Here is a 22,868-nt window from a genome sequence, read left to right as displayed (position 1 = left end):
AACTCTTTTTGAATAAGACAATTTGGGAAAAGCAATTGTGCAATAGAGAAGAAATGGGGAAATACAATTTGAAGAGAAGCAGGGAAATACAATTTGAGTGGTTGGTTTGCTTGCAGGGGAAGTACACATTGGTCAGAATCAAGGACCAGGGCATAGATCATAAGCTGGAAGACAGACATCCTACATGCCATGTCTCTCCTGACGTCTGTCTATCTTTCCTCTCCCCGACACTCAGCTCTAGTCCTCTCTTGGACACCAAACTGCTTCCTGCATCCTTAAACCAACACTCACCAATGCACTCCAGCCGGATGGAGTGATAATAATAGCCGGTTGGACAGTAACAGGAATAACCAGGAACTGTGTTCACACAGACGCCATTCTTACAGACCTCAGACCCAAACAACGAACATTCATCAGCATCTGTGAGCAAGGGAACCAAATGAACAGACAGTTAAAGGATTACGGCAAACTCAGTAACACTTTACTCAGCACGGTAAAGGTCACTCACTACGTAGCTGTACAGAATCAGAGTTTATTCAGCAGGGTCAGGATCACTCACTGTGGAACTGTACAGGCTCAGAGTTTATTCAGCAGGGTAAAGATCATTCGCTGTATAACTGTACAGAATCAGGGTCACTCACTGTGGAACTGCACAGGGTCAAGGTCACTGTGTAATTGTACAGGGTCAGAGTTTATTCAGCAGGGTCAGAGTCACTCACTATGTAACTGTACAGGATCAGGGTCACTCACTGTGGAACTGCACAGGGTCAAGGTCACTGTGTAATTGTACAGGGTCAGAGTTTATTCAGCAGGGTCAAGGTCACTCACTGTGTAACTGTACAGAGTCAGTGTTTAGTCAGCAGGGTAAGGGTTACTGTACAGGGTCAGGGTTTATTCAGCAGGGTAAAAGTCACTCACTGTGTAACTGTACAGGATCAGAATTTATTCAAGAGGGTCAGGGTCACTCACTGTGTAACTGTACAGGATCAGAATTTATTCAAGAGGGTCAGGGTCACTCACTGTGTAACTGTACAGGGTCAGAGTTTATTCAGCAGGGTAAGGGTCACCCACAATGTAACTGTACAGGATCAGTGTCACTCACTGTAATTGTATAGAGTCAGTGTTTATTCAGCAGGGTAAGGGTCACTCATTGTGTAACTGTACAGGGTCAGGGTTTATTCAGCAGGGTAAGGGTCACTCACTGTGGAACTATACAGAAGTCAGAGTTTATTCAGCAGGGTAAGGGTCACTCACTGTGTAGCTGTACAGGATCAGGGTCACTCACTGTGTAATTGTACAAGGTCAGAGTTTATTCAGCAGGGTAAGGGTCACTCACTGTGTAGCTGTACAGGATCAGAGTCACTCACTGTGTAGCTGTACAGGATCAGGGTCACTCACTGTGTAATTGTACAAGGTCAGAGTTTATTCAGCAGGGTAAGGGTCACTCACTGTGTAACTGTACAGGATCAGAATTTATTCAAGAGGGTCAGGGTCACTCACTGTGTAACTGTACAGGATCAGAATTTATTCAAGAGGGTCAGGGTCACTCACTGTGTAACTGTACAGGGTCAGAGTTTATTCAGCAGGGTAAGGGTCACCCACAATGTAACTGTACAGGATCAGTGTCACTCACTGTAATTGTATAGAGTCAGTATTTATTCAGCAGGGTAAGGGTCACTCATTGTGTAACTGTACAGGGTCAGGGTTTATTCAGCAGGGTAAGGGTCACTCACTGTGGAACTATACAGAAGTCAGAGTTTATTCAGCAGGGTAAGGGTCACTCACTGTGTAGCTGTACAGGATCAGGGTCACTCACTGTGTAATTGTACAAGGTCAGAGTTTATTCAGCAGGGTAAGGGTCACTCACTGTGTAGCTGTACAGGATCAGAGTCACTCACTGTGTAGCTGTACAGGATCAGGGTCACTCACTGTGTAATTGTACAAGGTCAGAGTTTATTCAGCAGGGTAAGGGTCACTCACTGTGTAGCTGTACAGGATCAGAGTCACTCACTGTGTAGCTGTACAGGATCAGGGTCACTCACTGTGTAATTGTACAAGGTCAGAGTTTATTCAGCAGGGTAAGGGTCACTCACTGTGTAGCTGTACAGGATCAGAGTCACTCACTGTGTAGCTGTACAGGATCAGGGTCACTCACTGTGTAATTGTACAGGGTCAGAGTTTATTCAGCAGGGTAAGGGTCACTCACTGTGTAGCTGTACAGGATCAGAGTCACTCACTGTGTAGCTGTACAGGGTCGGTGTTTATTCAGTAGGGTAAGGGTCACTCACTGTGGAACTATACAGAATCAGTGTTTATTCAGCAGGATAAGGGTCACTCACTGTGTAGCTGTACAGGATCAGGGTCACTCACTGTGTAATTGTACACGATCAGGATCACTCACTGTGTAATTGTACAGAGTTGGTGCTTATTCAGCAGGGTAAAGGTCACTCACTGTGTAATTGTATACGATCAGGATCACTCACTGTGTAATTGTACAGAGTTGGTGCTTATTCAGCAGGGTAAAGATCACTCACTATGTAATTGTACAGGGTCAGAGATTATTCAAGGGGGTTAAGGTCACTGTTAATTCAGCAGAGTAAGGATCACTCACTGCAGAACTGTACAGGATCAGGGTCACTCACTGTGTAATTGTACAGATTCAGTGTTAATTCAGCAGGGTCAGGGTCACTCACTATGTAACTGTACAGGATCAGGGTCACTCACTGTGTAACTGTACAGGGTCAGGGCCACTCACTGTATAATTGTAGAGAGTCAGGGTCTCGCACTGTGCAACGTCAGTGCTTATTCAGCAGTGTACGCATCATTCACTGTGTAAATGTTCAGGATCAGTGTTTATTCGAGGTAAATGACACTCACTGTGTAACCCCATCCAAAGTTATTACTACAATCAGGAAATGAAACTGTACAATGAATTCTGGGTAATCCAAGATGGAGGTGGAGAAGATCAGAGAATCGTCATAGAATCCCTAAAATGTGGAAACAGACGCTTCAAGTCCACACTGACCCCTCCGAAGACTAACCGGCCCAGACCCATTCCCCCTACCCTATATTTACCCTTGACTAATGCACCGAACCTACACGCCCCTGAACACATGGGCAAGTTAGCATGGCCAAAGTACCTAACTTGCACATTTTTGGATTGTGGGAGGAAACCGGAAAACCCAGAGAAAACCCACACAGACACAAGGAAAACATGCAAACTCCACATTGACAGTCATTCGTGGCTGGAATCGAACGTGGGTACTTGGTGCTGTGAGGCAACAGTGCTACCCACTGAACCACCATACCACCCCATGGAGGATGGGAAGAAATTGTGGCTGTAAGAACTGCTCCTTTTTTGAGGCATTTTTCACTGTTGGAGCTGATTTCCTCAAACTCTAGGAGCAGTAATTAGTGTTTTGTAAGCAGTTGCATTGTTTTGGAAGTTGGGCAAAAAATATGATCAAAACAACGGTACTTTTAAAAGGAGGGAGACAGACAAAGGCTGTGACCACATGAGGAGCGAATCAAATAGAGAAATAAACCTGCACTGCTGTTTGACCCTGCCATGCATCTGCACAGCTGACTGTTCTGCTGCTTTGTTTCAACTATCTCTGGACATCAAAGTTGTCTAAGAAAAATTAACAAACAGCAAGATTCACAGCTGACCTTGGAGAAATCTGTGTGGGAGAGTTCACAGCAGGGGAGCAGCTAAGTGGCTTTTTTAAAAGTGTAACCTTACTGTTTTCTTTTTTGTAAATTTACAGTAGTGAGAAGAGTGAGTTCTTTTCTCGATTTTATGTTTTATTGAGATCTGTGTCTTGATTATCTGAAAATATAAAACATAGATACTAAGTTAGCCTGGAGCAGTATTTTTAGAGCAGTAAGACTATGCTATTTTCTGAGTCTGTAGATTGTTAAGGTGCAGAGATGGCCTTTAGTAGAGTGATGTGCCTTTCCTGTTGGATGTGGGAGTTGAGGGAGAGTTTCCATGTGACTGATGATTATGTCTGCAGGAAGTGTGTTTGGTTGCAGATCCGATCAAATCACATAGATCGGTTGGAGTGACAGTTAGAGGCAATGAAGAATTTACGAGAGCTAGAGGATGTGATGGATGGCAGTTATAGGAAGGGAGATAAACTGAAGATACAGTCAAGTAGATGGTGATCCCCAGGAAAGGTAGGAGAGGGAAGTAGGGAATGCAGGAGTCTTCTTTGACTAGTCCCATCTCAAACAGGTAGGCCCATTTGGAAAATATAGGAGATAATGACTCTCAGGAAAATGTAGCGTGAACAGCTAGGTTTCTGGTATCAAGACTGGCTCTGATGTAACGAAGGGTATGTCAGGTTCCAAACAATCGATTGTAATAGGGGACTCTCTAGTCAGAGGCACAGACAGACATTTCTGCTGCCGACAGTGAGACATCAGAATGGTGTGTTGCCTCCCTGGTGCCAGGATCAAGGATATCTCAGAGAGGGTGCAGAATGTTTGAAAGGATATTGGAGCAGGAGGGAGAAGATCCAGTTGTTGTGGTCCACGTTGGCACTAACACCATAGGCAAGGCGAGGAAGGAGGACCTGTTTAGGGAGTATCAAGCACTAGGAAGGAAATTGAAGAACAGATCCTCGAGGGACATATCTCTGGATTACTTCCTGAGCCATGTGCTAACTGGCAGAGGGATAAGAAAGTTAGGGATGTAAACATGTGGCCAAGAGATTGGTATGGGAAAGAGGGATTCCATTTTATGGAACATTGGCATCAGTTTGGAACCGGAGTGATCTGTACCGATGAGACGGTCTCCACCTGAACTGATCTGGAACCAGTGTTCTGACAAAAAGGATAAATAGGATGGTCACTAGGACTATAAACTTCTGAGTCAACGGGGGAAGAGAAAGGGAAAGCAACAGGGAGTATGGAGTCAAGTAGAAAGATAAGCAGCCGGTTAGCATGTGTGCAGGTTTAAGTTCAAGGCAGACTTGGAATGAAGCAAAAAGGAAGGATAACTTAGGACATATTACTAGGGATGTTGGAAATCATGAGGGTAAGAAAATTAGCATTAAGAAGCTGTACCTGAATGCTCGTAGTATTTGTAATAAAGTAGATGAATTAATGACACAAATCATTGTGAATGATTATGATGTGGTAGGCATCACAGAGACGTGGTTGCAGGGGGTTCAGGGCTGGCAGTTAAACATCCAACAACATACAACTTATCAAAAAGACAGGGAGGTCAGCGGGGGTGGGGGGGGGGGTGGCTTGTTAGTTAGGAATGAAATTAAATCTATAGCACTGAATGACGCAGGGTCAGATGATGTGGAGTCTGTGTGGGTGGAGTTGAGGAACCACAAAGGCAAAAAAACCATAATGGGAGCTATGTACAGACCTCCCAGCAGTGGTCAGGAGCAGAGACGCAAGATGTACCAGGAATATAGATAGGGCATGTCAGAAAGGTAAGGTCACGGTGATCATGGGAGACTTCAATATGCAAATGGACTGGGTGAATAATGTTGCCAGTGATTCCGAAGAAAGGGAATTCATGGAATGCTTACAGGATGGCTTTTAGGAACAGCTTGTGATGGAGCCCACAAGACAGCAGGCTATTCTGCACTTAGTGCTATGTAACGAGCGAGACTTTATAAAAGACCTTAAAGTAAGGGAACACTTAGGAGGCAGCAATCATAATATGGTAGAGCTCAGTCTGTAGTTTGAGAGAAGGCAAAATCGGATGAAATGGTGTTACAGTTAAATAAAGATAATTACAAGGGCATGAGAGAGGAACTGATAAAAATTGACTGGAAGCAGAGCATAGTGGGGAAGACAGTAGAGCAACAATGGCAGGAGTTTCTGGGTGTTTTTGAGGAGACAGTACAGAGGTTCATCCCAAAGAAAAGAAAAATTATTCGGGGTGGGGTGGGATAGGAATTAGACAGCCATGGCTGACAAAGGAAGTCAGGAAATGTATCAAAGGAAAAGAGAATCCTATAAAGTGGCCAAGAGCATTGGGAAATCAGAAGATTGGGAAGGCTACAAAAGTAAACAGAGGATAACAAAGAGAGAAATAAGGAAGGAGAGGATCAAATATGAAGATAAGCTAGCCAGTAATATTAGAAATGATAGTAAAAGTTTCTTTCAATACATAAGAAACAAACGACAGGCAAAAGTCGAGATTGGGCCGCTCCAAATTAATGCTGAAAAGCGAGTGATGGGAGATACGGAAATAGCTGAAGAACTTAATAAATACTTTGTGTCAGTCTTCACAGTGGAAGACATAAGTAATATCCCAACAATTAAGGAGAGTCGGGGGCAGAGTTGAGGATGGTAGCCATTACAAAAGAGAAAGTGCTAGAGAAGCTAAAAGGTCTAAATATTGATAAATCTCCTGGCCTCGATGGGTTACATCCTAGAGTTCTGAGGGAGATGGCTGAGGAAATAGTGGAGGCATTGGTCGTAATCTTTCAAAAATCACTGAAGTCAGGGAAGTCCCAGATGATTGGAAAATCACTGTTGTAACTCCGATTGACAAGAAAGGATCACGACAAAAGGTGGAAAATTATAGGCTGATTAGCCTAACCACAGTTGTAGGTAAAATTCTAGAATTGATTGTTAAGGGTGAGATTTCTAAATTCTTGAAAGTGCAGGATCGGATTAGAACAAGTCAGCATGGATTTGGTAAAGGGAGGTCGTGCCTGTCAAACCTGTTAGAATTCTTTGAAGAGGTAACAAGTAGGTAAGACCAGGGAAACCCAGTGGATGTTATCTATCGAGACTTCCAAAAGGTCTTTGATAAGGTGTCTCATGGAAGGCTGTTGAGTAAGGTGATGGCCCATGGTGTTCGAGGTGAGCTCCTGGTATGAATTGAGGATTGGCTGTCTGACAGAAGGCAGAGAGTTGGGATAAAAGATTCTTTTCTTGGAATGGTAGTTGATGACAAGTGGTGTCCCACAGGGTTCAGTGTTGAGCCACAGCTGTTCACGTTATATGTTAATGATCTGGATGAAGGGACTGGGGGCATTCTAGCGAAGTTTGATGATGATACGAAGTTAGGTGGACAGGCAGGTAGTACTGAGGAGGTGGGGAGACTGCAGAAAGATTTAGACAGTTTAGGAGAGTACTCCAGGAAATGGCTGATGAAATTCAATGTGAGCAAATGCGAGGTCTTGCACTTTGTAAAAAAGACTATTTTCTAAATGATGAGAAAATTCAGAAAGCCGAAGTACAAAGGGATCTGGGAGTGCTAGCCCAGGATTCTTTAAAGGTAAACATGCAGGTTGAGTCCGTGGTTAAGAAAGCAAATGTAATGTTGTCATTTATCTCAAGAGGGTTGGAACATAAAAGCAGCGATGTGCTACTGAGACTTTATAAAGCTCTAGTTAGACCCCATTTAGAATACTGTGTCCAAGTTTGGACTCCACACCTCAGGAAGGACATACTGGCACTGGAGCGTGTCCAGCAGAGATTCACACGGATGATCCCTGGAATGGTAGGTCTAACATACTATGAACGGCTGAGGATCCTGGGATTGTATTCATTAGAGTTTAGGAGGTTGAGGGGAGATCTAATAGAAACTTACAAGATAATACATAGCTTAGAAAAGGTGGACACTGGGAATATGTTTCCATTAGGCGGGGAGACTAGGACCCGTGGGCACTGCCTTAGAATTGGAGGGGGTCAACTTAGAACGGAAATGAGGGGAGCATGGTGGCTCAGTGGTTAGCACTGCTGCCTCACAGCACCAGGGACCCGGGTTTGATTACAGCCTTGAGTGACTATCTGTGTGGAGTTGCACATTCTCCCCACATCTGCGTGAGTTTCTTCTGGGTGCTCCGGTTTCCTCCCACAATCCAAAAGATGTGCAGGTCAGGTGAATCGGCCATGTTAAATTGCCCATAATGTTAATTGCATTAGTCAGGGGTAAATATAGGGTAGGGAAATGGGTCTGGGTGGGTTATTCTTCGGAGGGTTGGTGTGGACTTGTTGGGCCGAAGGATGTGTTTCCATACTGTAGGGAATCTAATCTAAAAAAAATGAGGAGACATTTCTTCAGCCAGAGTGTGGTGGACCTGTCAAATTCATTGCCTTGGAGCACAATGGAGGCCGGGACATTGAACGTCTTCAAGGCAGAGATTGATAAACTCTTGATCTCACAAGGGCTGCACGGTGGCACAGTGGTTAGCTCTGCTGCCTCACAGCGCCAGAGACCTGGGTTCAATTCCCGCCTCAGGCGACTGACTGTGTGGAGTTTGCACATTCTCCCCGTGTCTGTGTGGGTTTCCTCCGGGTGCTCCGGTTTCCTCCCACAGTCCAAAAATGTGCAGGTTAGGTAAATTGGCCGAGCTGAATCGCCCATAGTGTTAGGTGAAGGGGTAAGTGTAGGAGAATGGGGTCTGGGTGGTTTGTGCTTCGGTGGGTTAGTGTTGTTGGATTTGTTGGGCCGAAGGGCTTGTTTCCACATTGTATCTAATCTAAAGGGTGCGGGTAAGTGACAGAGTGGGCTGAATGGCCTTACTTTCACTCCTATGTCTTATGTTCTCAAAGAGGAAAGGAACCAGCAGGAGGTCATTGTACATGTTGGAATGAATGACATAGGAAGGGAAAAGGATGAGATTCTGAGGAGAGAATATAGGAAGTTAGGCAAGAATTTAAAAAGGACGTTGTCGAGGGTTAGAATATCTAGATTACTCCTGATGCCACAAGCTAGTGAGGGTAGGAATAGAAGGACAGAACAGATGAATACGTGGCTGAGGAGCTAGAGCAGGGGAGAAAGATTCACATTTTTGTGTTATTGGAATCTCTTCTGGTGCAGAAGTGACCTGTATAAGAAGGACGCATTGCACTTGTATTGGAAGGGGACTAATATACTGGCAGGGAGATTGCTACAGCTGCTCAGGAGGATTTAAACTAGTAAGATGGCACGGGGTGGAGGTGGGTGGGTGTTGGGGGGTTTGGTGGGGGGTGGGGGGTGAGAAATTGGAGAGGTGGGACCCAGGAGAGAGTGAGGAAAGAGATCAATCTGAGACTGGTACAGTTGGGAAAGGGAGCGAGTTGAACAGTCAGGACAGACAGGGACAAAGCAGAGAGCAATACTCAATCTGATAAATTAAACTACATTTATTTCAATGCAAGAGGCCCAATAGGGAAGGCAGATGAACTCAGGGCATGGTTAGGAACATTGAGATTGGGAATGTCATTGCACCTACAGAGACGTAGCTCAGGGATGGACAGGACTGGCAGCTTAATGCTCCAGAGTAGACACGATAGGAAGAATAGAAAAGGAAGCAAGGGAGGAGGGGGAGCGGCATTTTTGATTAGGGATAACATTATGGCTGTACTTAGGAAGAACATTCCTGGGAATACATCCAGGGAAGTTATTTGGGTGGAACTGAGAAATAAGAAAGGGATGACCACCTTAATAGGATTGTACTGTAGACCCCCTAATAGTCAGCGGGAAGTTGAGAAACAAATTTGTAAGGAGACCTCAGTTATCTGTAAAAATAATAGGGTAGTTATGGTAGGAAATTTTAACTTTCCAAACATTGACTGGGACTGCCATAGTGTTAAAGGTTTAGATGGAGAGGAATTTGTTAAGTGCGCGCAAGAAAATCTTCTGATTCAGTATGTGGATGTACCTACTAGAGAAGGTGCAAAACCTGACCTACTCTTGGGAAATAAGGCAGGGCAGGTGACTGAGGTGTCAGTGGGGGGAGCACTTTGGGGCCAGCGATCATAATTCTAATAGTTTTAAAATAGTGATAGAAAAGGATAGATTGGATTTAAAAGTTGAAGTTCTAAATTGAACAAAGGCCAATCTTGACTGCATGAGGCAAGAACTTTCAAAAGCTGATTGGGCGCAGATGTTCGCAGGTAAAGGGACGGCTGGAAAATGGGAAGCCTTCAAAAATGAGATAATGAAAGTCCAGAGACAGTATATTCCTGTTAGGGTGAAAGAAAAGGCTGGTAGGTGCAGGGAATGCTGGATGACTGGAGAAATTGATGGTTTGGTTCAGGAAAAGAAAAATATATTTCAGGTATAGACAGCAGAGATTGAGTGAAACCCTGGAAGAGTATAAAGGCAGTAGGAGTATATTTAAGAGGGAAATCAGGAGTGCAAAAGGGGGACATGAGATAGCTTTGGCAAATAGGCTAAAGAGAATCTGAAGAGATTCTACAAATACATTAAGACCAATGGGGAACTAGGGAGAGAATAGAGTCCTCTTAAAGATCAGCAAGGCCACTTTTGTGTAGAATGGCAAGAGATGGGGGAATACAAAGCAAATATTCTACATCAGTGTTTAATGTGGAAAAAAACATGGAAGAAATAGAACATGGAGAATTAATAGAGACATTTGGAAAAATATCCATATTAGAGAGGAGGAAGTGCTGGACGACTTAAAACATATAAAGGTGGATAAATTCCATAGGACCTGATCAGGTGTACCCGAGAACTCTGTGGGAAGCTAGAGAAGTGATTGCTGGGCCTCTTGCTGAGATATTTGTATCATCGATAGTCACAGGTGAGGTGCTGGAAGACTAGAGGTTGGCAAACGTGGTGCCACTGTTTAAGAAGGGTGGTAAAGACAATCCAGGGAACTATAGACCAGTGAGCCTGACCTCGGTGGTGGGCAAGTTGTTGGAGGGAATCCTGAGGGACGGGATGTACATGTATTTGGAAGGCAAGGACTGATTAGGGATAGTCAACATGGCTTTGTGTGTGGGAAATCACTAATTTAATTGAGTTTTTTGAAGAAGTAACAAAGAGGATTGATGAGGATAGAATGGTGGGCATGATCTATATGGACTTCAGTAAGGCGTTCGACAAGGTTCCCCATGGGAGACTGATCAGCAAGGTTAGATCTCATGAAATACAGGGAGAACTAGCCATTTGGATACAGAACTGGTTTGAAAGTAGAAGACAGAGAGTGATGGTCCAGGGTTGCCTTTCAGACTGAAGGCCTGTGACCAGTGGAGTGCCACAAGGAACTGCTGGATCCACTGCTTTCTGTCATTTATGTAAATGATTTGGAATGTGAACATAGGAGGTATAGTTAGTAAGTTTGCAGATGACACAAAAATTGGAGGTGTGATTGACAGCAAAGAAGGTTACCTCAGATTACAATAGGATCTTGATCAGATGGGCCAGTGGGCTGAGAAGTGGCAGATGGAGTTTAATTTAGATAAACATGAGGTGCTGCATTTTGGGAAAGGCAAATCAGGACAGGACTTATATACTTAATGTGTTAAGGTCCTGGGGAGTGTTGCTGGACAAAGAGACCTTGGAGTGCGGGTTTATAGCTCCTTGAAAGTGGAGTCACAGGTAGGTAGGATAGTGAAGAAGGCGTTTGGTATGCTTTCCTTTATTGGTCAGAGTATTGAGTACAGGAGTTGGGAGGTCATGTTGCGGATGTACAGGACATTGGTTAGGCCACTTTTGGAATATTGTGTGCAATTCTGGTCTCCCTGCTATATGAGGAATGTTGTTAAACTCAAAAGGGTTCAGAAACAAGGATCCTGCCAGGGTTGGAAGATTTGAGCCATAGGGAGAGGCTGAAGAGGCTGGGGCTGTTTTCCCTGGAGTGTCAGAGGCTAGAGGTTTATAAAATCATGAGGACATAGATAGGATAAATAGACAAAGTCTTTTCACCAGAGTTGGGGAGTCCAAAACCAGAAGATACAGCTTAAGGTGAAAGGGGAAAAATTTAAAAGGGACCTGAGGGGCAACTTTTTCATGCAGAGGGCGGTGCGTGTATGGAATGAGCTGCCAGAGGACATGGAGGAGGCTGGTACAATTGCAACATTTAAAAGGCATTTTGAGGGGTATATGAATAGAAAAGGTTTGGAGGGATATGGGCCGGGTCTGTTTCTGTGCTGTACATCTCTATGACTCTGTGAATGAATCTCTCCATATTGGTCTGGATGCTGTAGGTATTTGACAGTATCAGATTGCTACTACATTGCTGCCATCCTGTGGCAAAATGGGGTTTTGCAAGTGGAACATGCCATTTTGAACAAGTTTGTGGCTCTCTTTCGTTCTTTTTGAGTCAGAGAGACCAATGTCAAGAAGCCTGTTTGTCATTCATGTACTGAGAAATATTGTGTTTGCACTTTGAATGGTCTCTCTACAGGGCAGCAAGAACAGGTATGAGCAGGGATTATGACTGAAGTAAGTTGTTACTAAGGTCTTCAGGATGGAAGTTTTTTATATAAATAATGAGAAGCAGTGGACCCAGCTTCGATCCTTGTGGCACTCCACTGGTCACAGGCCTCCAGTCTGAAAAACAACCCTCCACCACCACCCTCTGTCTTCTACCTCTGAGACAGTTCTGTATCCAAATGGCGAGTACTCCCTGTATTCGGTGAGATCTAACCTAGCTAACCAGAGGTGCATGTATGGAATGAGCTGCCAGAGGATGTGGTGGAGGCTGGTACAATTGCAACAGTTAAGAGGCATTTGGATGGGTATCTGAATAGGAAGGGTTTGGAGGGATATGGGTCAGGTGCTGGCAGGTGGGACTAGATTGGGTCGGCATGGAAGGGTTGGACTGAAGGGTCTGTTTCCGTGCTGTACATCTCTATGACTCTTTGACATCTTATTGAATGGTGAGCAGCCTTAATGTGCTGAACAGTTAACTTCTACTTGATTGTTTTATTGTTAACATAGAACAAGTGAGAGGAATATGTCATAGAATGATCATCAGGACCTCCGCTGCTGATGGGACCAGGAACAGCATTTTCAAACAGAGAGTTTCTCTCCCAGATTATCAAGAATCATGCTCCAACTCTCCAGGTTCCAAGGTTCAAAAGCTATTCCCACCTGTGAACTCACCTTTGTAGTTCCTTCCAAACAATGACTGTGGAATGGAGAGGAATCCTTGCCCTTGAGGACACAGAGACTGATATTCGTCTGAAAGAGATATGAGAGGGAAATCATTTAGACACAGGAACATGAGGTTCTACAATTGACAGTAAAGATTCACAAGTGGTGGTAAAGATTAACAAGTGACAGTTAGAGTAAACCACTGATGGTTAAGATGAACAAGTGATGGTATGAATTAACTGACGATAGTAAAAATGAAAAAGAGATAGTAAAAGTTAACAAGTTATGGTAAAGATTAACGAGTGATGATAAACATTAACTTCAGTTTCATGCATACACACTAACCTGCGCCAGGGACAGGACATTGGTAGATTCGGCATTCTCTCCCCCAGCCCTCACCCACAGTGCAGCAACATTCCTGTCTCGTGACATTCCGTGCCAGAATGTTTTCACAAAGCTGCACATCATTTAGGTTGTAGTAACACTCGTTCTCCTCCCTCGTGGTCTCTCCCATCGGCCGACCTGGAAAAGGCAGCAGAGTCAGAAGGTAAGGAGCAGCAAATCACCAGTAAACCTGAGACGCTCTCCCTTTCACTGACTCTACCCCATTCATTTGTACAAAGGACCATGTATCAATCAATCTCAAGTTAATACTGGGACTTACCCACTTTGATTCCTAGAGATTGTCTATCTCCTTGAATTCCATTTAATCTCCAAAGTTCATATTGTTTCTGTCTCAAACACCAATCCCAAAAGTGAATTCAAGCAAATACAAACTGTCAGCAGCTCCCTCCCTCCTTCTGTTCAAACTCCTATCTTCAGTTTTGGATCTGATTATTGAAGACAGATTCTGGATCAATTCTCCTTGATGAACAGAGATTACTGAACAAAGCACCAACGTTACAGATCCATTCGCAGTTAGTTCTGCCTGGTACATTCTCTCCTCTCACTCGTGATCTGATTTTGCCCATACCTGCGTATCTTGGCCTGTATTGTATGTCTGAGGAAACACATTATGCTAGGATTCCCTCTCCTCCTCGCCAACCCCACTGTGTAGATCCTCAGTGTCCCATTCGATACTGATTTGGAGCAGGGCTCATGGGCAATAACCTGTTCACTCATCATGAACTAAGAACTTTTCAGGGATGATTTGGAGATGCCGGTGTTGGACTGGGGTAAACAAAGTTAAAAATCACACACCACCAGGTTATAGTCCAACAGGTTTATTTGGAAGCACTAGCTTTCGGAGCGCTGCTCCTTCATCAGGTGGTTCTGCTCCGAAAACTAGTGCTTCCAAATAAACCTGTTGGACTATAACCTGGTGTTGTGTGATTCTTAACTTTTTCAGTGAAAGCACATTTATTGCATCAATGCTCTCACTCGTTTCTTGAGCTGTTTTGTACAGAATCTGGGCTTGGCTGAACCGGACAGAGATGTCACTAATGTACAGGTGTGAGTTGGTGTGCACACCTCAGTACGGCTTTCCCAAGAGGAAGATATTACCCTGGTCTAGACAGAGAGAAAAGCAGCAATACAGCAGCCATTATAGGTACCCTGGACAGTTCGTCGATTGCACCGTCCTGTCCTTGGTTCAAACTCTTCGTTTTCATCCAGACAAAGACAGAAAAATGAACCGGCCACATTCTCGCAGACTGCAGAGCCACAGACACCCTCGATAGTCTCACACTCGTTCACATCTGCAAAGGGATGGCAAGTTTTATAGTGAAAATTTAGCTGAATTTGAACCATTTACATGACATTCAGTATTGCATTCTGAACTTCATTCCCTTGGCCTTTGCTCAGGAAACATCTCAGACTCACTTCAACTCGTGTGTAACAATCTTCCGGTTGCGATTACAATACTGCTAAGTACAAAAGGTTAAAAAACTATTCACATTGCAGTTCCTCAGTGAATGTTCAGCAGGTATCACATTGCAGTCAATGTCCACACAGAAACCTCCCAGCAGGGGGAGTGGTCAGTTTGACTAAATTTGCTTTCATTGTGCAATCACCATTATGAAGAGCCCGACTGAAGGAATGAAGGGTGTGAATGACAGCAGTGGGCTAGATGGATGCGCACAAGAAGTTTTCAATTGTCATGTGGCAAAGCATCACATGACAGGAATGGGATTCCCCCAATCGTTCTCATTGGAGGGAAGAAGGGTGACAGGTGACTTGATAGAGTGTACAAGATGATGTGAAGCACAGATAGATGAATAGTCAGAGACCTTTTCCCATGGCAGAAATTTCTGTCATGAGGGGTCATAATTTTAAAGTGATTGGAGGAAGGTTTAGGGTAGATATTAGAGGTAAGTTCTTCACTCAGAGAGTGGTGGGTGCGTTGCCAGCACTGGTAGGACAGTCAGCTACGTTAGGAACATTTGAGTGACTCTTGATAGGCAAATGGATGATAGTAAAATGAAGGGTATGTCAGTTAGTTTGATCTTAGAGCAGGATAAAAGGTCGGCACAACATCAAGGGCTGAAAGGCCAAATCTGTGCTGCACTGTTCTATGTTCTATATTCAATCTTCCCATACATCTGCCATCTCCCCAACTGGTCTAAGTCCATCTGAAATCTACACTATCCTTCCAACGGTTTGCTATTTTTCTGAGGTCCAGGACATAGTTACTGACACACACCGTCAATCCCCACCCCACACCGTCAGTCCCCACCCCGCACCGTCAGTCCCCACCCCGCACCGTCAGTCCCCACCCTGCACCGTCAGTCCCCACCCTGCACCGTCAGTCCCCACCCCGCACCGTCAGTCCCCACCCCGCACCGTCAGTCCCCCACACCGCACCGTCAATCCCCACCCCGCACCGTCAGTCCCCACCCCGCACCGTCAGTCCCCACCCTGCACCGTCAGTCCCCACCCTGCACCGTCAGTCCCCACCCTGCACCGTCAGTCCCCACCCCGCACCGTCAGAGACCACTCTGCACAGTCAGTCTCTACACCGCACCATCAGACACCACCCCCGCACCGTCAGTCCCCACCCCACACTGTCAGACACCATCCCACACCGTCAGACACCATCCCGCACTGTCAGTCCCCACCCCGCACCGTCAGAGACCACTCTGCACAGTCAGTCTCTACACCGCACCATCAGACACCACCCCCGCACCGTCAGTCCCCACCCCACACTGTCAGACACCACCCCACACCGTCAGACACCATCCCGCACTGTCAGTCCCCACCCCGCACCGTCAGAGACCACTCTGCACAGTCAGTCTCTACACCGCACCATCAGACACCACCCCCGCACCGTCAGTCCCCACCCCGCACCGTCAGTCCCCACCCCGCACCGTCAGACACCATCCCGCACCGTCAGTCCCCACCCCGCACTGTCAGTCCCCACCCCGCACCGTCAGTCCCCACCCCGCACCGTCAGTCCCCACCCCGCACCGTCAGACACCATCCCGCACTGTCAGTCCCCACCCCGCACCGTCAGTCCCCACCCCGCACCGTCAGACACTACCCCCCACCCTCAGTCCCCACCCCGCACCGTCAGTCCCCATCCCGCACCGTCAGACACCATCCCACACCGCCAGAGACCACCCTGCTACCGTCAATCCACACACTGCAACGTCAGTCCCCACCCTGCACCGTCAGTCCCCACCCCGCACCGTCAGTCCCCATCCCGCACCGTCAGTCCCCACCCCGCACCGTCAGTCCCCACCCCGCACCATCAGTCCCCACCCCGCACCGTCAGACACCATCCCGCACCGTCAATCCCCACCTCACACCGTCAGACCCCACTCCGCACCGTCAGTCCCCACCCCGCACCGTCAGTCCCCATCCCGCACCGTCAGTCCCCATCCCGCACCGTCAGACCCCACTCCGCACCGTCAGTCCCCACCCTGCACCGTCAGTCCCCACCCCGCACCGTCAGTCCCCACCCCTCACCGTCAGTCCCCACCCCGCACCGTCAGTCCCCACCCCGCACCGTCAGTCCCCACCCCGCACCGTCAGTCCCCACCCTGCACCGTCAGTCCCCACCCCTCACCGTCAGTCCCCACCCCGCACCGTCAGTCCCCACCCCTCACCGTCAGTCCCCTCCCTGCACCGTCAGTCCCCACCCCGCACCGTCAGTCCCCACGCCGCACCGTCAGTCCAAACCCCGCACCGTCAGTCCCCACCCCTCACCGTCAGTCCCCACCCTGCTACCGTCAGTCCCCACCCTGCACCGTCAGACACCACCCCGCACCGTCAGACACTACCCCGCACCGTCAGTCCCCACCCTGCACCGTAAGACACCACCCCGCACCGTCAGACACCACCCTGCACCGTCAGTCCCCACCCTGCACCGTCAGTCCCCATCCCGCACCGTCAGACACCACCCTGCACCGTCAGTCCCCACCCTGCACCGTCAGTCCCCACCCCGCATCGTCAGACACCACCCCGCACCGTCAGTCCCCATCCCGCACCGTCAGACACCACCCTGCACCGTCCGTCCCCACCCCGCACCGTCAGTCCCCACCCCGCACCGTCAGTCCCCACCCCGCACCGTCTGTCCCCACCCCGCACCGTCAGTCCCCACACCGCACCGTCAGTCCCCATCCCGCACCGTCAGACACCACCCCGCACCGTCAGTCCCTCACCCGTACTGTCAGTCCCCACCCCGCACCGTCAGTCCCCACCCCGCACCGTCAGTCCCCACCCCTCACCGTCAGTCCCCACCCTGCTACCGTCAGTCCCCACCCTGCATCGTCAGACACCAGCCCGCACCGTCAGACACTACCCCGCAGCGTCAGTCCCCACCCTGCACCGTCAGACACCACCCCGCACCGTCAGACACCACCCTGCACCATCAGTCCCCACCCTGCACCGTCAGTCCCCACCCCGCATCGTCAGACACCACCCCGCACCGTCAGTCCCCATCCAGCACCGTCAGACACCACCCCGCACCGTCAGTCCCCACCCTGCACCGTCAGTCCCCACCCCGCATCGTCAGACACCACCCCGCACCGTCAGTCCCCATCCAGCACCGTCAGACACCACCCTGCACCGTCCGTCCCCACCCCGCACCGTCAGTCCCCACCCCGCACCGTCAGTCCCCACCCCGCACCGTCAGTCCCCACCCCGCACCGTCAGTCCCCGCCCCTCACCGTCAGTCCCCGCCCCGCACCGTCAGTCCCCGCCCCGCACCGTCAGTCCCCGCCCCGCACCGTCAGTCCCCATCCCGCACCGTCAGTCCCCACCCCGCACCGTCAGTCCCCACCCCGCACCGTCTGTCCCCACCCTGCACCGTCAGTCCCCACCCCGCACCGTCAGTCCCCACCCCGCACCGTCAGTCCCCACCCTGCACCGTCAGTCCCCACCCTGCACCGTCAGTCCCCATCCCGCACCGTCAGACACCACCCCGCACCGTCAGTCCCTCACCCGCACCGTCAGTCCCCACCCCGCACCGTCAGTCCCCATCCCGCACCGTCAGACATCACCCCGCACCGTCAGTCCCCACCCCGCACCGTCAGTCCCCACCCCGCACCGTCAGACATCACCCCGCACCGTCAGTCCCCACCCCTCACCGTCAGACACCACCCCGCACCGTCAGTCCCCACCCCGCACCGTCAGACACCATCCCGCACCGTCAGTCCCCATCCCGCACCGTCAGTCCCCATCCCGCACCGTCAGTCCCCACCCCGCACCGTCAGACACCACCCCGCACCGTCAGTCCCCACCCTGCACCGTCAGTCCCCACCCCGCACCGTCAGTCCCCACCCTGCACCGTCAGACACCACCCCGCACCGTCAGTCCCCACCCTGCACCGTCAGTCCCCACCCCGCACCGTCAGTCCCCACCCCGCACCGTCAGACACCACCCCGCACCGTCAGTCTCCACCCCGCACCGTCAGTCCCCATCCCGCACCGTCAGTCCCCATCCCGCACCGTCAGTCCCCACCCCGCACCGTCAGACACCACCCCGCACCATCAGTCCCCATCCCGCACCGTCAGTCCCCACCCTGCACCGTCAGTCCCCACCCCGCACTGTCAGTCCCCACCCTGCACCGTCATCCCCACCCCGCACCGTCAGTCCCCATCCCGCACCGTCAGTCCCCACCCCGCACCGTCAGACACCACCCCGCACCATCAGTCCCCATCCCGCACCGTCAGTCCCCATCCCGCACCGTCAGTCCCCATCCCGCACCGTCAGTCCCCACCCCGCACCGTCAGACACCACCCCGCACCATCAGTCCCCATCCCGCACCGTCAGTCCCCACCCCGCACTGTCAGTCCCCACCCTGCACCGTCAGTCCCCACCCTGCACCGTCAGTCCCCACCCTGCACCGTCAGTCCCCACCCCGCACCGTCAGTCCCCACCCCGCACCGTCAGTCCCCACCCCGCACCGTCAGTCCCCACTCCGCACTGTCAGTCCCCACCCCGCACCGTCAGTCCCCACCCCGCACCGTCAGTCCCCATCCCGCACTGTCAGTCCCCACCCCGCACCGTCAGACACCACCCCGCACCGTCAGTCCCCACCCCGCACCGTCAGACACCATCCCGCACCGTCAGTCCCCACCCCGCACCGTCAGTCCCCACCTCGCACCGTCAGTCCCCACCCTTCACCGTCAGTCCCCATCCCGCACCGTCAGTCCCCATCCCGCACCGTCAGTCCCCATCCCGCACCGTCTGTTCCCATCCCGCACCGTCAGTCCCCACCCCGCACCGTCAGTCCCCACCCTGCACCGTCAGTCCCCACCCCTCACCGTCAGACACCCCCCCCACACTGTCCACACTGTCAGTCACAGCTGGAACGAGTCAGGCATCCCCATGTACTGTTAGTGACTTACCCACACACTGTGAGCCATCTGATGTCATCTGGTAACCCTGGTCACAGTGACACTGATAGGAACCAGCCACATTCTGACAATACGCATTCAACCCACAGATCGTGGCATTGACGCACTCATCGATATCTGGGAGAGATAGCAAAGAAAACAGTTCACTCACTTATATAGATTACACACTCACTGTGTCACACTACCAGGGCTGCTCTGGCAGAGCCACTCTGACTGGGTCAAACTGGCAGAGTTGCACTGGCTGGGCCACACTGGCAGAGTCACTCTGGCTGGACCACACTGGCAGAGTTGCACTGGCTGGACTGCACTGGCAGAGTTGCACTGGCTGGGCTGCACCGGCAGAGTCGCTCTGGCTGGGCCACACTGGCAGAGTTGCTCTGGCTGGGCCACACTGGCAGAGTCGCTCTGGCTGGGCCACACTGGCAGAGTCACTCTGGCTGGACCACAGCCTGACATTTCCACAAGTTTACGTCATCTGAATTTGATTGTTCTTGCTGGGCTGCCCATTACTAGTTTCTGCCTCTGGACTCTGCCTTCGTCCTGACATGGTCTTGGTGCAGTTCATCAGGAACTCCTGAGTTTAAAGGAGGTGTTGTTCTCAGGATTCTGCAGGAATAATCAAAGACTTTGCATAGAAATCAATTAACATTCCAACTGGACAGAGGGGAAAAGAGCCAGGGTCATTTATGATCAAAAATAGAAAATTCAAGTCCCATTCAAGCACAGGAAGCCAATATGTGGGGAGGGACAACTTGTCTTCAATGGGGTGTGGTGGCTCCTACTGCTCTCTCAAAGAATGTTGAGAGTTTTAATCTTTGGTGCAGCACCCTCAGTTGAATAGTAACTCCAAGAGGATTTGCAGGAAACATGGTCACTGTCTTGAGACTTTGGTGTCAGACTTGGTTTAAATCTGCCTCTGAGGCAGTACACAACGTAATGATCAACAAAGGCTGAACTTTATACCCCCAGATCCTGGCTCTGGTCCAAGCTCCTCTACTTTATCTCTCCCTCCTCCTTTCCTTTTTCCTATTCCCTCTCTCCTATTTGATCCCTACTCCAATCTGCTCCTCCCCCAGGTCACACCACCATTCCCATTCTCCCCCTCCCCCTCTCTATCACATGCTTCACATTCTTCCATTCTTTCTCCCTGCCTTCTCCCACACAAAAAAAAATTCCGCTTTGCAAACTCAGTTGAATTTGCAGTGATATGGTCCCTTCAGTTTGACAGCCGATGGTTGGGATCCTATTTGTGGAACTGGGATTTCCTCCCTTCCTTTACATACAGGCGCTCAGATCCACGTCACCATTAGTTGTGTTTGAACAGCACAAACCTGGAGATGATTCCAGCACAGACTCATCTAATTACAGCCACAATTGAGACCATCAGCACTCAGAATGCTCATTCACTGGCCAGGCCTATAGTAAAAGTCAGGAGTTCTCTGCTTGAAGACAGGTCCCCTATTCTCCAGATTCAGAACAGGGACCAAATCCCATGTTGTTCAGATCCATAATCGGCTCTGCCCTCTCAAGGCGCCTGAGTTACTATGGTAATGTAGACATTGTACATGTAACAAAGCCTGGGGACCATCGACAGTGATGGGCTCTTCCCATCCCAGGCTGCTGAGGAACCTCTCTCACTCTTACTGTCTGCCAAAAAGTGTCAGGCCATGCATTTTGATATGAAGAGTCAGAAGACAGACCATTGACCAGAAACTGAACTGGACTTTCCACATAAACACAGTGGCTACAAGGGCAGGTCAGAGGTTGGGAAACCTGCAGTGAGTAACTCATCTCCTGACTCCCCAAAGCCTGTACAAGGTACACGTCAAGAGTGTGATGGAATACTCCCCACTTGCCCTGGATGGGTCAAACTCCAATACTCAAGAAGCCTGACACCATCCAGGACAAAACACGCTTGATTAGCACTACATCCACAAGCATCCACTCCCTCTACCACTGACACTCGGAAGCAGCAGTGTGTACCATCTACAAGAAGTGTTGCAGAGATTCACTAAGGCTTAGACAATATCTTCCAAACTCAGAGCAATTTCCATTGATAAGGACAAAGGCAAGGAAGCATGTCTTAATACAGGAAGATACATGGGAACAACACATCCTGCAAGTTCCCCTTCAAGCCACACACCATCCTGACTTGGAAATATATCACCGTTCCTTCAGTGTAACTGGGTCAGAATCCTTGAATTCCCTTCCTAAGGGCATTGTGGGCCAACCTTCAGCCCATGGACTGCAGTGGTTCAAGAAGACAGCTCACCCCCACCTTCTCAAGGGGGTAATGAGGATTGGAAGTAAATGCTAGGCACATCCGCTAAAAATAGGAGACAATGGTCTCTCTCTGAGCTTGTGTGGAGTTTCATGGGAACATGCCAGAAGACAGGGTCAGAGAAATTGTGGGTGTGGGATGAAGACAAAAAAACTGGAAATTGAGCAGAGAACAGAGTTGTGTTTACTCCCACTGTCCATGATCCACTGGGGTGGACACCTCACTGTCTCACTGAGAAGGGATATTTGGAGCTAGGATGAATGATACATGAGAGGTTTTAAAAAGTCATTGAGTTCACATTGTCATGTACATCCTCAGCCCTGATCATGTTTAGTGAAGTATCCCATTGCTGTGTATCAGTAATAACAAAACTCAAACACAAATCAACACAACATCCTTTGCAGAAATTTTGGCAAGACATTCAGCTGTTTTTATTGATCTGGGGATCAGGGACAACTCACCAATGCAGTCCTGAGCAGGACTGAGCTCAAATCCTTCACTACAGTCAGTGATACACAGGAAGGAGCCAGCAGTATTCTCACATCGCTTGCTACCACAGATGGTTGGATATTCAACACACTCATCAAGATCTGTTATACAAAAAAAAAAGAGACATAGTGAGACACAAAATAATTTCTGGGTGCAGTCAGTCAAAGTTTATGACTGATCAAAGTTCAGGAGGCAGGCAGAGAAGAGTTACTGTGTGGGCCTGAAGATTGCTTTATAGAAAATCTAGTTCCAAGCATGTGTGAGATCCAGTGCATGTGTGAGAGAGTGTGCGTGTGAACATGAGAACATAGGAGCTAGGAGCAGGAGCAGGCCACCTGGCTTTTCGAGCCTGCTCTACTATTCAATAAGATCATGGCTGAGCTTTTCATGGAATCAGCTCCACTTACCCGCCCACTCTTTCAAATAATTATCAATCTTGGCTTTAAAAACATTTACTAAAGTAGCATCAACTACTTCACTTGGCAGG

General features: G+C 49.2%; 1 protein-coding gene across 5 annotated transcripts in view; it reads right to left on the bottom strand.

Moving 5' to 3' along the window:
* LOC140454655 (latent-transforming growth factor beta-binding protein 4-like) overlaps nt 1–22,868 on the bottom strand; it is a 146,803-nt gene that overhangs the window by 11,609 nt on the left and 112,326 nt on the right. For 3 of the 5 annotated variants that reach the window (XM_072549581.1, XM_072549583.1, XM_072549584.1), the window contains 6 exons: nt 22,354–22,482; nt 19,603–19,728; nt 14,365–14,508; nt 13,157–13,333; nt 12,809–12,898; nt 292–420 (listed from right to left, as the gene is read on the bottom strand). In XM_072549581.1, coding sequence (XP_072405682.1) covers nt 292–420; nt 12,809–12,898; nt 13,157–13,333; nt 14,365–14,508; nt 19,603–19,728; nt 22,354–22,482 — 795 coding nt within the window. The remainder of the gene's footprint in view (nt 1–291; nt 421–12,808; nt 12,899–13,156; nt 13,334–14,364; nt 14,509–19,602; nt 19,729–22,353; nt 22,483–22,868) is intronic. The other 2 variants (XM_072549582.1, XM_072549585.1) reach the window with 1 other exon arrangement.

The sequence above is a fragment of the Chiloscyllium punctatum genome, chromosome 29, assembly GCF_047496795.1.
Source record: "Chiloscyllium punctatum isolate Juve2018m chromosome 29, sChiPun1.3, whole genome shotgun sequence".
NCBI classification, from domain to species: Eukaryota; Metazoa; Chordata; class Chondrichthyes; order Orectolobiformes; family Hemiscylliidae; genus Chiloscyllium; species Chiloscyllium punctatum.
This window is presented reverse-complemented; position numbering and strand designations above follow the sequence as displayed.